General features: G+C 55.1%; 1 protein-coding gene across 1 annotated transcript in view; it reads right to left on the reverse strand.

The window, feature by feature from the left end:
* Positions 1–246: 246 nt before the first annotated feature.
* CACNG5 (calcium voltage-gated channel auxiliary subunit gamma 5) overlaps positions 247–14037 on the reverse strand; it is a 41425-nt gene continuing 27634 nt past the window's right edge. The window contains 5 exon segments of the mRNA XM_034641041.1: positions 247–3008; positions 3228–3358; positions 6649–6789; positions 8541–8627; positions 10113–10352. Coding sequence (XP_034496932.1) covers positions 2718–3008; positions 3228–3358; positions 6649–6789; positions 8541–8627; positions 10113–10308 — 846 coding nt within the window. The 5' untranslated portion in view covers positions 10309–10352 and the 3' untranslated portion in view covers positions 247–2717.

The raw sequence follows: 14037 nt of genomic DNA on the forward strand, positions 1-14037 counted from the left end.
TTTAATATTTAATTAAAACCTTCGATTGTGGAGAGAGGCTGCAAATAGGCCCCCAGTTCTGAGATTAATCTGTTGTGCAATGATTGATCTATCCCCGCCGTCCCGCATGAGGGAAGACAGTGACCCAGAACCTGTCCCTGAGATAAGCATAAACTGCACCTTCCCAAGCACGAGGTGCTTCACTTAGCAGCCCAGCGACCAGGCCAATAAAGGCTTGTCCTAATGATGTCACACGCAACGATCAACTCGTGTTTAGAAGTGGGTTCTATTTTTCCCATGTGCACACACACAAGCCTGGCACAGTGACAGAGAAAGGGAGCTTAAGGGACAGAAAAGTGCATTTTAGGAGGGTAATTACATTGACCCAAACGGGAGAAGAGCACATCTAAACCGCCAGCCAGTTTGGAGAAGCTGCCGACTGGTCTGCACGTACACGAACCGATTCCCTTGCTGCGGAAGAGAACGTGGTTTCCGTCTTATTCTGTAAACAGTAACCTGAGTACGGCAGTCGTTTCAAGGTGCCGCTGGCCTGGGAGGTTGGGTTGGGTTTACGGTCCCTATCGGTTTCAAGGCAAGAATTGAAAAGTCACATTTGAGGGCAATCTGGAGCTTTCTACACAAGGCTGAATCACTAGAGTTGGGGGCGGGTGTGGGGGAGGGGGCGGCTTGGGGATACTTTGGGCCAAGCCCCTCAGAGCAGACGGGGTTGACCAAGGATCTATGCTCAGAGGGTGGCTGAACTGGGACCACAATCGGCTCTTTAATCTTCCCCTCTGCTGTGCTGTGAAGGAAGTGGAATAATGCAGCTGCGAAGTGACCTGCTTGTACCTGCTGAATTGTGTGCACACCTACCCCCCCGCCAAGTCCTGTGTTGAGGCCTCACCTCCAGAACCTCAGAATGTGACCATATTTGGAGACAGGGCCTTTAAACAGGGGATGAATGAGGCTCTCAGGATGGGATCTCATCCAATCTGACTGGTGTCCTGGTGAGAGAGAATGGGGACACCAGGGGCGGGCACACAAGCACAGAAAAGACCGTGTGAGGACACGTCGAGAAGATGGGCACCATCTGCCAGCCAAGGAGAGGCCTCAGAGGAGAGCGAATCTGCTGCCATCTTAACTCTGACTTCTGGTCTCTGGAACCGTGAAAAAAGAAATGTCTGTTGTTTGAGCATTTTGTTATGGCAGCTCTAGAAAACTAAGACACTGTCCTTTCCAAGCCCATGCACACGGATGTGTGGTCTTCTGTACAGCCTTCCAGAGCCCATGTGTTGCCCACGGTGGCTTGGTGAACCTGGAACCGAACGCTATCTTAAAGGGAGCAAGAGAGAAAAGCTGGCGTGGCAAAAACACACAGTGGAGAGCCCGGCATTGTTTCGCTACACACGATCTCAAAACCAGGAATGCACACACTGAGAGGGTGTCTGGAGAACTGTGGGGTCCCATCCTGCAGGGGGCCTTCCACCAATCCCCCTACCTCTGTCCCCCATGGACTTCATGGAAGATGATTGGTAGCTCCCAGCTCTGGCTTGCTACTAGGACAATGGGCATCACCTTGCCTCAGCTTCTGGAAGCATCTGGCTGCCTACATATGTCCCCAGTCCAGGAAGCAGATACTGCCCTGTATTAGGATGAAATGACAACCCCCATATATTCATGGGCATCCTCAGGAGAGCAGCTGGATCATTCCAAGGCTGGCTTGTTTCGACTCAAAATGCACCAAATGTCGGCAAATCCAGCTGCAAATCCCAGGCAACCTCTTTGAAAACTGCTTTCTACTCAGGTGGTATCGGCATGTATCTATGTGATAAGATTTTAGGGCCTTGGACCGGAAATACTGCCCATGTGACCAGGGACAGTATCCCCAGGGCCTGAAACAATGCCTGATAATAGTACCTCGGACCAGCCAAAGTCTGAAATTCTCCTTGTCAGAGCCACTTCTTGGGTTAAGGCATGACAGACCCCTGTTAAATATGTTCCAGGGCTGCACGTATTAAGACAGCATCAGCCATTAACACCTCTTGTGACTTCATCAGATTGGCCTCAGACCCACTCTCTGCCCAGGGCAGCTGAGTCCTGGTGGGAGGATAGGAGACAAGAGTCACAGCCTACAGGGAAGAGGGGGAGGGGCAGAGCACAGAAAGGTGTGCAGTACGGACTGATGTGGGTACCCCAAAACGATAAAGGATGTCACGAGGAGCACTGCTTGGCAACGCTGAACCCTCCAGACCTGCGTAGGACAGTCACCTTTTGGGCCTGATGGCCTAGATCACGAACAGGAGGGCCAGGCTGGTCGGTAGGCACACAAGTCCAGCTGGGGCTGCGTAAGGAACTCGGCCTCTCAGAGCCGGTCTGGGCCTGGGCCTGGGGCCCTGAAGTTGGGCGTCTAGGGACAAATACACCGCTGAACAGCCGGCCACCTCTCCCGGGAAAGGGGAGAGCTGCGGCAGTGATTGGCACTCAGGAGGCGGGCTACGCCCATGCTCTCAGCCAATCAGCGTGCCCGCTGGCTCCAGGCTCCGGACACCCACCCTGGGGCCGCTAGAGCTACTCTGGGGAAGCTGTGGAGACAACGTGGCTCAAGGGACAACAACGAAGCGTGGGGGCAGCCTGGGCCTGTCAGCCAAGGGGCTGGGGCTCCCAGGCCATCAGGGGAGCGCGGGAAGGGCTATCTGGCTGTCCCGGTCGGCGGCGGAGGCGGAGGAAGGTGGCGAGGCTCAGCAGGGGGAAGAGGACATCTGGTCGTAGTCGGGGCACTTGAGCAAGGCCGGGTAATTGCTGTTCATCTGCAGGGAGGCGTCACTGGAGATGTCGGAGGGGCTGCGGCCCCGGACCCAGGCGTCCGGATGTAGGAACTGGCCAGAGTAGTCGGAGCAGTTGCTCAGGCGAGGCCGGTAGAAGCCGGGGTGGGGCCGGTACAGGTCCTCGGCGGTGTACCGCTTCATGAACAGGTATACGGACATCACCCCAGCGCTCTACGCGGGGAGAGAGCAGAGGGGCGCTCACTGCTGGGGGCCGGGCCTGGCTCCCCCGCTGGGGCTGGGGTCTGCACGGAACAGTGGGAGCCCGGAGGGAAGTGGACGCGGGGACAGAGCTGGGAGGTCCTGGAGGAGCGGGTGGGGAAGGGGCGAGAGTGACACCGTCTGGGGAGGACGAAGGGCAGCAGAGTGGCTGGGGCCGGGGTGCTTGTCGAGGGTCTCCGGGCTCCCAGCTCAGCCTGGGCATGCCCCGCCCCAACCCAGCCTTCCGGGATGGGGGGATGGGGAGATGGGGGNGGTCTCCGCGTCCTTGGTCCTGTTGAGCAGCTCATCGTTGATGCTGGAGATGTAGAGAACCAGGCCCACCACCAGAGAGAGGCCTGCGGCAGGGCGGGGGTGCTCCGTGAGGAGGCCCTGGGGGTTTGCGGATGGGGCACCCACCTCCCCTTGGGGTCTGGGAAGAAAGCCGCCGGCCTTGTGATAACAGCGCTCTCACTTTGGGCTCGAAGGAGAGCAGGAGCTCTTCTCCTAAAGCCCTCGTTTAGACCATTACCTCCTAGAAAGCAGATCGTTGCGGGGAAGAAAGCTCCCTGACCGGCCACCTTCTGAGCCACGGAACCCTGTGGCTGTCACCCCCCGCCTACCCATGAGGATCAGACATACTTGCCTGAGCCCTGTCCCCAGACATTCGGGGTCACTTGGCCTGGGCGGGCGCCCTGGCACTGTCTTAAAACCTCCCCCACTGATGCTAATGTGAGCTAAGGGTGCAAACCACTGAGCGAGCAAGTGGCTTTTGCTAAACTGAGGACCAAGGCAAGCTCCCTTGGCAGAGGCAGCCGGGGCCTCCGGTCCCTATCTCCCTAACATGTTTGTGGAAACTAAGCGGCCCATGGTCTTCGAAGCACGCCTGCCGGGGCGGTGACATACTGAGATCCTGAGCGGAAGGGGTAGAGCGAGTTCGTCCAGGTTCTGGCAAGCGATATATCAAGAGGCCAGTGGGGCCCCAATGCCTGCCCCGTAGTGCAAGTGACTGCCTCAGGCACCGGCTCAGTTACTGTCATTGAGTCGGGACATAATTAATTACTCTGTTTTGAGCTGTTCAGGCTTAATTCCACTCACATGATGAAACTAGGGCATCTTGAAGGAGGAACAGTAAAGGAAAAGAGCTGTGATTCGAGCCTTCCTTGCTGCTTAACTCATGCTGGAATCGTGGCTGGCCCAAGGGAAGCTTCTCTATTGTTATCATTAAAACAACATCGCGTGGCCCCATTCATTCTGAGATTTCTGATCCTGTTGCCCGCTGCTGAAAAAGCTCAGGTGCCTGGAAGCTACCATGCGGCCTTGACTTGTGAAATTCACAGAAAGATAAAGGAAACGTTTAACCCCTGAGTCTGCATCTCTCGGACTAGGTGGAAATATCATTATGCAGAAGGCAGGCCAAGGACGCTGCAGGTGCTCAATATTTGTTGGAGTGATGGATGGAAAGGTGGATGGAAGAGGGGTGGGTCAGTTGAAAAAAAGATGGACAGATGAAGGGAAGAAGGGATGGAAGGAGAAAGAAGGAAAGAAAGAAGTAAGAAGGAAGGAAGGGAGGGAAGAAGGAAGAAATGGAGGGAGGGAGGGAGGAAGGAAGGAAGGACGGACAGACAGGAAGGAGGAAGGGAGGGGTGAGCTATACTAATAAGAAAATGTTGAGAAAAGGAACTGGCTTGGGAATCAGGTGGCAACCAGAATACCTGGTGCCCAAGAGCTATTTTTTACTCCCCTCCCCTCCCTTCACCTCTCCCTCCCCTCCATCCATCCATCCATCCATCATCCATCCATCCATCCAACCATTATTCAAGCCATCCACCTACCCATCTTCCATCTGAGCATCTCCTCCCTAAGCCCTCCCTTGTCAATGAGTCCAGGGCTCCAGGGCACCGGAAATACACGCCCTGGGGGTCACTCTTCTGTCTGAAGTACTGTCTCCAAAAGCAAAGGTCCCTTGTGAAAATGCACAGGTCCCCTTAAGGGGAGAAAGAGACTATCTTGATTTCGCATATTCTCTTGCCTCCTCACTCTGCACACTCCCCGTGAGTAACCTCATCCCTACCCGTGGTTCCCTCTCCTACTCCTTGAGCGGGTAGCTCCTAATCTCTGTTTTGGGTCCAGGCCCCTACTATGAGCCTCTGACCTCTAGCAGCCTTTGGGACACCTCCCCCTAGAGGTTACACGGACACCTCAAACTCAGCATTTCCCACACTAAACTCATGAACTTGGCCGAAATCTGCTGCTTCTCCTACGGTCTCTAGATCAACCATAGATGCGTCATCCACCCACTGCCCAAGCAAGAACTTGGCACCATCCTTGCCTCTTCCCTTAAAAGCCTAGTCCTTGCCCTGTTGAGTTTATCCCCCAATGTCACCTGAATCCTCTCATCCCTCTTCTCTCCTATCATCCTTTTAGCATGGGCCACCATCACCTCTCCTGTGCTACTGAAATAGTCCCTCACCTGCTCTCCCTGCTCTGTCTTGCTTCCATCCTTCCATTCCCCAGAGAGGTCATTCTAAAATCTCCAAATATGGTCATATTGTCATTCCTCAGCTCAAATTCCTTCTGAGGTTTCTCACAATGTCCAAAATCCGTAAGGTATCCTCAGATGCCTTCCCGTCTCCCCTCCCTCCACATCCCACCTTACACTCCTGCCACACTGAGCAATGAACTCCCCAATGCTTCATCCTCTCTCTGTCCTCCAGGCCCCCTTTCCATCCCCACCCCCAACCTCACTCCTTTACCTAATTCCTACTCATCCTTCAGCTCCCCTTCTGGTAGTCTTCCCTGACCAACCCTGGTCTGAGTTTAAGTCACTGCCTTCGGCCCCCATAGCAGTCCTTGCTTGTCCTGCTATGTTCATATTTACTTGTTTACATCTCCCACTCTGCTGACCTTTTTGTGGGCAGTGACGCCAGCACCCAGAATAAGGCCTGGTAGATATCATGAATGAATGAAAGAAAGAAAGGAAGGAAAGGAAGGAAAGGAAGGAAAGGAAGGAAAGGAAGGGAAGGAAGGAAAGGAAGGAAAGGAAGGAAAGGAAGGAAAGGAAGGAAAGGAAGGAAAGGAAAGGAAGGAAAGGAAGGAAAGGAAGGAAAGGAAGGAAAGGAAGGAAGAAAGAAAGAAAGAAAGAAAGAAAGAAAGAAAGAAAGACAGACAACCTCCAGGAAGACAGATCCATGTTTAAGAGAGCGGGGTATGGGTGTGACTGGAAAGTGAAGGGGACACGAGGAATCTCCTGACGATAGCCGAGGGCTGGGAGTGAAGGGCCACAATTCCAAAGGCAGACTGTATTTACCTTTCATGCAAAATCAGGAAGAAACAGCCCCTTCAAAAATAAGAATGCTCATTATTGGTGGAAGACTGGGGGGTAGGGGGTGAGGAGAGAGTCCCAGGTTGAAATCCCAGCTCTGCCCCCGGTGAGCCTGTCAGGTCTCTCCTCTCCAGGGGTCCTGGGTGGAATCGAGGCCATCAGAGGCCTCCCTTGCTCTGACTCAGTTCCTCCTGGGGCTCTGACTCGCTGCTCCGGGGCCAGGGCTGGACCCACAGCTGTGACCGCACTTCCCAGACAGAGCAGAGCGTGGAGGAGTCACATGTTGAGAGTTGAGAGGGTGCGAAAGAAGACAGTACAACTTACCTGAGAGAATGAAAAAGATGCCGGAGACAAAGGCGAGTATTGTCCTGTGCGGACGGATGTGTCCGATGTTGCTCAGGATAAACCCAAGGAACATGAAGAAGAGGCTGACCAGGGGGAACGGCGTGGCCGAGCGAATCATTTCTAATTGAGGGGACAAGAGGGCACTGTCAGCCTCCCATGGCCTTACCTACTGCTCCCCTCCCAAGTGGAGTGTTCCTGGCAGTGTCTGCCAACTGGTCCCCGAAGTCCCCCGGCCTGCATGAGCTCTCCGGGCTCTACCCCCTCCTTGGGTGGCTGCAGGATCTCCCAGCACTGGCAGGGCTTGTGCCCCTGAGGCAGGGCTGGGAGGTCTGACTTCAAGGGCCAACATGCTTCTGTCTTCTCTTCCAGCATGAACTGCTCCCTCCTGGGCATCCAATATGGCAGCCATGGACGGGCCTTGGTCACTCCTCTCACTTCCTCTCCTGGGGGCATGCACCCTCTCCATGGGCAAAAGCATCTATCTCTGAGGCAAGCAGGAGACAGTTCCTGGCCTCTGCTGTCTTCAACTTATAATTACTTGGGGAATGGTCTGCATAATAAATGTATCTTGTCTTTGTCCTTGGTTCCTGCGAGATAACCTCCACATCCCTGGAATTTCCCAAGTGAGAAGAGAGTCTTTGATATTCATGGAGGGCCCCTTGACTACACCTGAGATTCTTCCAATCAGCTGACTCAGGACAGGAGGCCTGGAAAGACCACCCATGTGATTAGAAGGTTGGGGGTTTTGAGCCACGTGATCCAGGCCTGACCCTGGGGAGGGGCGGGGGTCTGGAGACTGTGTTCAGTCACATGGTGGACAGCTTACTCCATCACGCCTCTGTAATGAAACCCAATAAAAACTCGGCACCAAAGCCTGGTTGAGTCTCCTGGTTAGTGAACACATCCACGAGTCAGGATGGCGACGCGTCCTGAGTCCGTGGGGAGAAGACACAGAGACTCGACATTCGATGCCCCCCCAGCTCTGCCCTATGCGCCTCCTCATCTGGCTGGTCTTGATCTGAACCCTTTAATGGTGATAGTAAGTATAGTGCTTTCCTGAGTTCTAGGTCTTGTTCTAGGAATTGTTTGAACTTGAGGGGGTCACAGGAACTCCTGACCTGTAGCCAGCTGGTCAGAAATGCCGGTGGCCTTGGGGTCTCTGGAACTCCCAGCTGGTGTGGGAAGTGAGGGCAGTCTGGTTGGGGAACTGAGGCCTTAGCCCGTGCCTTTGTGTTACGTTGGGGTGATTAGTATCCAAACTGTACTGCAAGCCCACACGGGGGGTCAGAATCGACCCCGGTGAGGCAAAGGCCATGAGGTCAATCTTCTTGGGGGCAGAGAGTTTGCATCAGTTCCCCGAGTGCTATGGTTTGGATGCGTAGGGTGGAGCCCTCAGGAGTGAGCTCGATGCCTTTACAAAAGAGACCCCACGGAGCTCCCTCACCCCTTCCTCTGCATGAGAACACAGAAGAGGGCGTCATCTGTGAGCAGGGAGAGGGCCCTCCCCACAACGTGATCCTGCCGGCACCTTGATCTTGGCCTTCCAGCCGCCATGACTGAGAGAAATACATTTCTGTTGGTCATGAACTCCCTGGTCTGGGGTATTTTGCTACTGCAGCCCACACGGACTAAGACACGAGGCAGAATGCCCCCTCACTTGCCTGGGCCACAGCACTCGGAGACTCCAGCAAGCTGTGATCACCACTGGAAGAAAAATCTGTGGAGCGCGCTCTGGGGAGCTGAGGACAGCACCGCCAGCTGAGCTGAAGGGCATTAACCCTTGAGAAGCAAGCTGGTCACCCTGCCTCTTCCCTCTGCCCGCTCTGCTCTGTCTAGCCAGGGACCCCGGTCGGAAAGTCTGAGGCACGTACTGAGAACATTGACGGTGGACTCTGAGGTCAGCTGGCTGTTCACGGGCATCACATATTCTATGGTGAAGCAACGTCCCCGCTCCTCACCTGTGAAGACAGGAAGCATTTACGTTTGCAGGTGATTCTTGAACATTGGATTTGAAGTTAATACATTCAAATGGTACCCCCAAATGTTCTGGGGTCTTCGACCCACTGTGTATTTACACCTGGGCTGGATCTAAACCTAGGGGGTCCCAACCCTGGCTAGTGACCCGCAGTAGGAGTGGGGGTGCCTCCTGACATCACATCTTTCCTGGAGAAGCACCATTGTGAAGATGGACCCCCGCACCAAGAGTCACATGAAAAGAGGCCCACACGGCAAGCTGGAGGTTGAGTAACACAGCCGGTGGCTATCTTGTTGCCCTGGGGCAGATGATGGCGCATGGCTGGCTTAGCTTCCCCAGCTCAGGTATCATGGAACAGAACCCCCAAAGCCTTGTCGATCATTTTGGAAGCCAGATCCTAGTGACTTCAAATTCTCCTTCAGATTTGAGCAGAGACTGATGCCACATAGTTTAGGGCCGTAGGAGGGGAGGTCGGTGTCAGATGCCATTTTCGAAGTAGACCAACGAGACACCAGGAGGCCGGGCGTTCAGGTGTCCTCCCTGCCGAATACTGCTGGGCGCCAATCACCACCCTCATTCTCCAAAGTCCTACTATAAAGCTGGGAGAACCACATGCCCCCTCCGACCAGTACATGTAGGTGACTGGGCCCTTCAGGAAAGGCTCAGTAATCACCCTGCAGGGATTCCGGCCAGCTCAGGCTTGCGACCAGTCTCGAAGGGCATGGAGATGTTCTTACTGTACAGGCTGGCTCTGGACCATGATAAAGGGATAAAAACAAAGTGCTTGGAATAGCAACTCAAGGATTCCAGAGAAGTCCTCGCAAACTGGAGGGAGGCCAGACAGGTGGGATCAAAGCCTGCACCATCCTGCAGATTTGGAAAGACCTGCACCTGGATTCTCTCTTTCCCATTTCACGGAATTGGAACAGGGCAACTGCTAAGGCTTTCTCATTCTGTAAACGAGTGGGCCTGGGACGTTGAGTCAAGGAGACTTACTTTGCCTCCCTGGATCTTCATTTGTTTATTTGTAAAGTGAAAATAAGAAGTCCTGCCTTAGAGTGTGGTGGGGAGGCACTGGGATCGATCATTCCACGAGCTACGGCACCAAGGGCAGTTCCAGACCCATGGGAGGCCAGACTCAGTCAGCCTGGGAGGCAGAGTGTGGGGGAAGGATGGGGAAGGCGTGACTACATTCATCTCTCGGCGGGGGGGGGGGGGGGGGGACACAAGCCCCAGGGGATGACAGGACCTGCCCTGATGGACACTGTGACTCAGGGCTTGAGTTTGGAATGGGCCCTGGTTCCTGCGGGCAGCCCCACCCAGAATCCACGAGAACCGTCCCTGGTGAACTGCCCCCTTCCCTCGGGGGCATTTCTTCCCAACAGGGGGCCTCTCAGGCAGGTTTTCTGGGGGGCAAGGGCTGCTTCTCTGTCTGGGGCAGGGCTGGCCCAGTCTGGGGTGCCCTTACCTGCGAGGAAGCAGACACGCCACAGGCCCGAGTGCAGGGACATCTTGATCTCCATGCTCTGGTTCTGGGGCAGGACCACGCCCTCCTCCAGGTACAGCCAGTAGTCGGTGCTGACGGCGATGCCCAGGAGGCCCAGGCCACAGACAGCGAAGATGCTGCTCAGCAGGGTCAGGGCCTTCCTCCCACAGCCACTCATCCTCCCAGAGGTCGCTGGGCAGCCTGCGGCCAAGGAGGTGGGCTCTGGAGGCGGGGGAGAGGGTGGGCTGGCTGTAGTAGCCGCAGCTCCGACGAGGCCCACATGCGGGGCCCGGGGGAGATAACTAAATCAACCCCGCCCGGCCCGCCGGATGAAGAAAGACCCCCAGGCCAGCTCCTGGATGCCCGGACACTATGCGGGTGCTTCCTCGCCCCATGAGGAATTCACAGCTTTCTGGATGGGCTACCACAAGGGTTCCCCTTTCCTCTTCGGGAGCCCCCCTTGCGGGATAACGCCGTTCACCCATTCATCTGCAGCAACCCCCTGTGCCCGTGGAAGACAAGACGAACAAAGCACTCTCCTTGCCCTCGAAGAGTACTCGTTCGAAGAACGAAGGCACCCCCAACACAATTAAAATGCAGCTTGAGATCTCCCCGAGAGCTTGAGGAGAACTGGAGGCAGGAACTGAGCTGGGGTGGACTTCTCTGTGTTAAGAAGGACTCCGAGGTCCAAGTGCACCCTGGCAGAGAGCAGCAGGACCCAGGGGGGAAGGAACAGCGGCCCTAAGAAAAGGCAGAGGGGCAGAGAAGGCATCTTGGGAAGGTGTCTTCCTCGGGGACTCTAATCAGTCGTAGTTCTGGGTCAGCCCAAGTCAACAAGCCACACCACAGTCCAAACCCAACAGGCTTCTTAAAACCATGTGGCCTTGCCAGCTCAGCACGCAGTACTGGCAGGAGCCAGCTCTGAACCAGCCAGAAGCCGGGCGTCTACACAAGGTGAGCCATCATGAGCACAACTACTGAGACCTCACAGCCAGGCTCCGGGCTCACACTGCGCAAGACGGGCAGCACAGACAGAGGCCGGCCTCCACAGAGCCCGCAGCCCAGCTCAGGGCTTCTGGACACTGGTCACCATAGAAACATCCGGGGAGCATCTAAAAATCCCTCATGCCTGGGTGCCCCTCTGCGGGATCCTATGGGGACAGTGACATCCTGCAGGTGCTCTCCGCGGTGCTAATGTGCGGCCCAAGTGGGGGACGATCGATCTCCGCTCCCCTGAGTGTGATCCATGGACCAGCAGCATCAACCTCACCCCAGAGCCTGTCAGAAAGGCAGAAGCCCACGACCTTCCAACTTTCTAAACCAGAATCTTCATTTTAACAAGATCCAGGGGAGTTGCGGATCTGCTGAAGTCAGAGGCTCTGAGCCAAGCAAGCAAGCAAATACGCTACAATGCAGAAAGGGCTGATGGGGAAAGCCAAGATGTGAGGAAAGCCTAGAAGAGGGTCACCTAGGGTGCTGTAGGGGGCAGGCAGGGCCATTTCTAGAAGGGGGGCAGGCAGGGCAAGTCATGCCTGCAAAGCCCTGAGGCCGTCAGCATCCCTCATGGGCCCTTTTGCAGTCATACAAAGGCAGACGTTTTGAAATGTTAATGCTCAGGGGAGATCAAGTGCCACAGTGCCTGTGATGGGGAGGTGGGGTCACCTCAGGGCCCTACCCAGGGTACAGTGTCCTATCCCCGCTGAGACACGGGACACCCCAGCTGAGCCCGCCGAAAGGGGACAGAAGCCACACTCAGGTCAGGAGGCTTGATTCATCTGCGAAGTCTGAGCTCGCTGTAGGAGTGGGGCGAAGGAAGAAGGGGAGGAGAATGGGTGCTCTTTGCGACAGGGGGGATGAACTGACCCTAGTTACATAGCACGGGCCCTGCCCCATCAGCTGACCGTGGGAGACTTGACTCAGCTATGGAATGAGCCCCTTGCTGGTTTCCTGGAGGTGTGGGTGACAGCCTGGAAGCAAAGGCCTCCTGTCCACGAGGCGGCCGAGCACCATCCTTTCTGAATCGGCTCTGACAAAGGAGGGAAAAATAAAATCCCAAACGGCCGGCCCCACCCACAAGCCAAGTCGCTCTGCCCGCATTGGGGTGGGAGGTGGAGCAGGATGGCTTGGCTCCCGATTGGGTTCCACGCATCTAGCAAAGCACAGTTCATGGGCTGGAAAAGAACAGAACAGCAGCAGCATGACTGGGACCCCAGGGCGGGGCGGCATCAGCACAGGCAGAAGCCGGGGGCCCCAGGGGGAGGGGAGGGTGGTGGGGCAGGCTGCCTGAAGGAGCCCCAGGGCAGTGGCTGGGGGGACTGCTGGGATGGGGAGTGACGAGGGAATCACTAAGACTTTCATAGCAGTTTGCACTCACTTTTGAGGTTTGCAAAACCACGAATCTGCCAGAGGGAAGGGAATTAGCAGCCCACGGGCGGTTGGGGGGGGGTAAGGGAAGGAGAGGAGAACAAAAGTATTCGATCCCCAATGAGAACAGCCCTGTATGCTGTGAAGAGCCTCGAAGTGAGAGGGGGGACGCCTGGACGCACGCAGTCCGGTCACTAACTAGCCGTGTCACGTTGAAACAGTAATCTTTCGGAGGGCAGATTTTTTTTCCTCGAAGAAAATAACAATTAAAGCCAAAGTCTACTGAATGTTCTCCATTGTTAGGCATTCTGCGAAGCACTTGACTCTCTATTGTAATCCTTACAGCCCTGTTACTGTCCCCATTTTGTAGGTGAGCAAACTGAGGATCAGAGAGGTTAAGAAACTTGCCTGAGATCGCTCAGCTAGCAAGTGGTGGTGCCTGTCTTTGAACTTCACCCTGCCTCCTTCCCGAGACCTTTCCTGTGCCACCTCTATGAGTGTTTTCCAAAGTGGGTTCCATGGAACACTATTCTGGTAAAAAGGACTCTGGTGGGAAAAAAGCGTGGGAAGCACTCCATCCAGGTCTTGAAGAATCACGTTTCACGTGAATACGTTACAGGCCCGAAAAGCGTGTGCAGTTTCACTCATTGTGGTGTTTTCCAAACTTCTGTGTCCACAAAATGGCATCTGTTTCTGTGGCACCCACTTTGGGAACGATGCTGCCCCCCCCCCCATGAAGAATACTAAGTTCTCACCGGGCCACTCCATGACATTGCTGGGGGATTAAACACAGTGGGGATGCAGGCGTGCTTTGTAAGGAATTAGCATCACACCGGCAGTGGGGGTAACCAGCCCTCCCCCGTCCTTGCAGGGGGCACAGGTCAGGGCTTCTGAAACAATTAGCACCTCGCTGGGGCTGAAAGGCCAATTTTAATAGTAAGCTTGGCAAAGAGACAAAAAAAGATTCAGATCTGAGAGATCTGGGAATGTGAAGGTGGAGAGGAGATCGGATCAGAGGCCACACACGCAGAAGAGAAAGGAAGAGGCTGAAGCCGACCTGCCAGCCACACCCGCAGGAGCAGACCACGAAGCCTGGGGCGAGCTTGGGCAAAGGGAAAAGTCGCCTTCCAGAGAGCATAACAAATCCGGGGAACGCCGCACAGAGCGAGAAACGGTCTTCTTACTCATTACACGGTTGTATTTGTGCTTCTGTTATGAAATTGTATTTAGGTACAAATAAATATCATGGGCTGGGTACTGAAAAGCCCTTGGTGCACAGCACCTCATCTGGACCTCACGACAACCCCGTAAGTAGTAGGTGGCATATGCCCCCATTTCATGGATGGGGAAACTGAGGCTCAGACATGTTACGTAGCCTACAGGTGGGAGACACCTGTGGCCGGTGATTGATGTAAAGTTAGGTCTAATTCCCAAGTCCATGCTCTGGCTGCATCATGTCCCTGCTGAAGGAATAAACAGGTTCAAGAAACTTGGAGTGAAGAGGCACACCCGGAGCGGGTCACTGGGGAATCTAGAAATGCAC

This window comes from Ailuropoda melanoleuca, chromosome 13, assembly GCF_002007445.2.
Source record: "Ailuropoda melanoleuca isolate Jingjing chromosome 13, ASM200744v2, whole genome shotgun sequence".
NCBI lineage: Eukaryota > Metazoa > Chordata > Mammalia > Carnivora > Ursidae > Ailuropoda > Ailuropoda melanoleuca.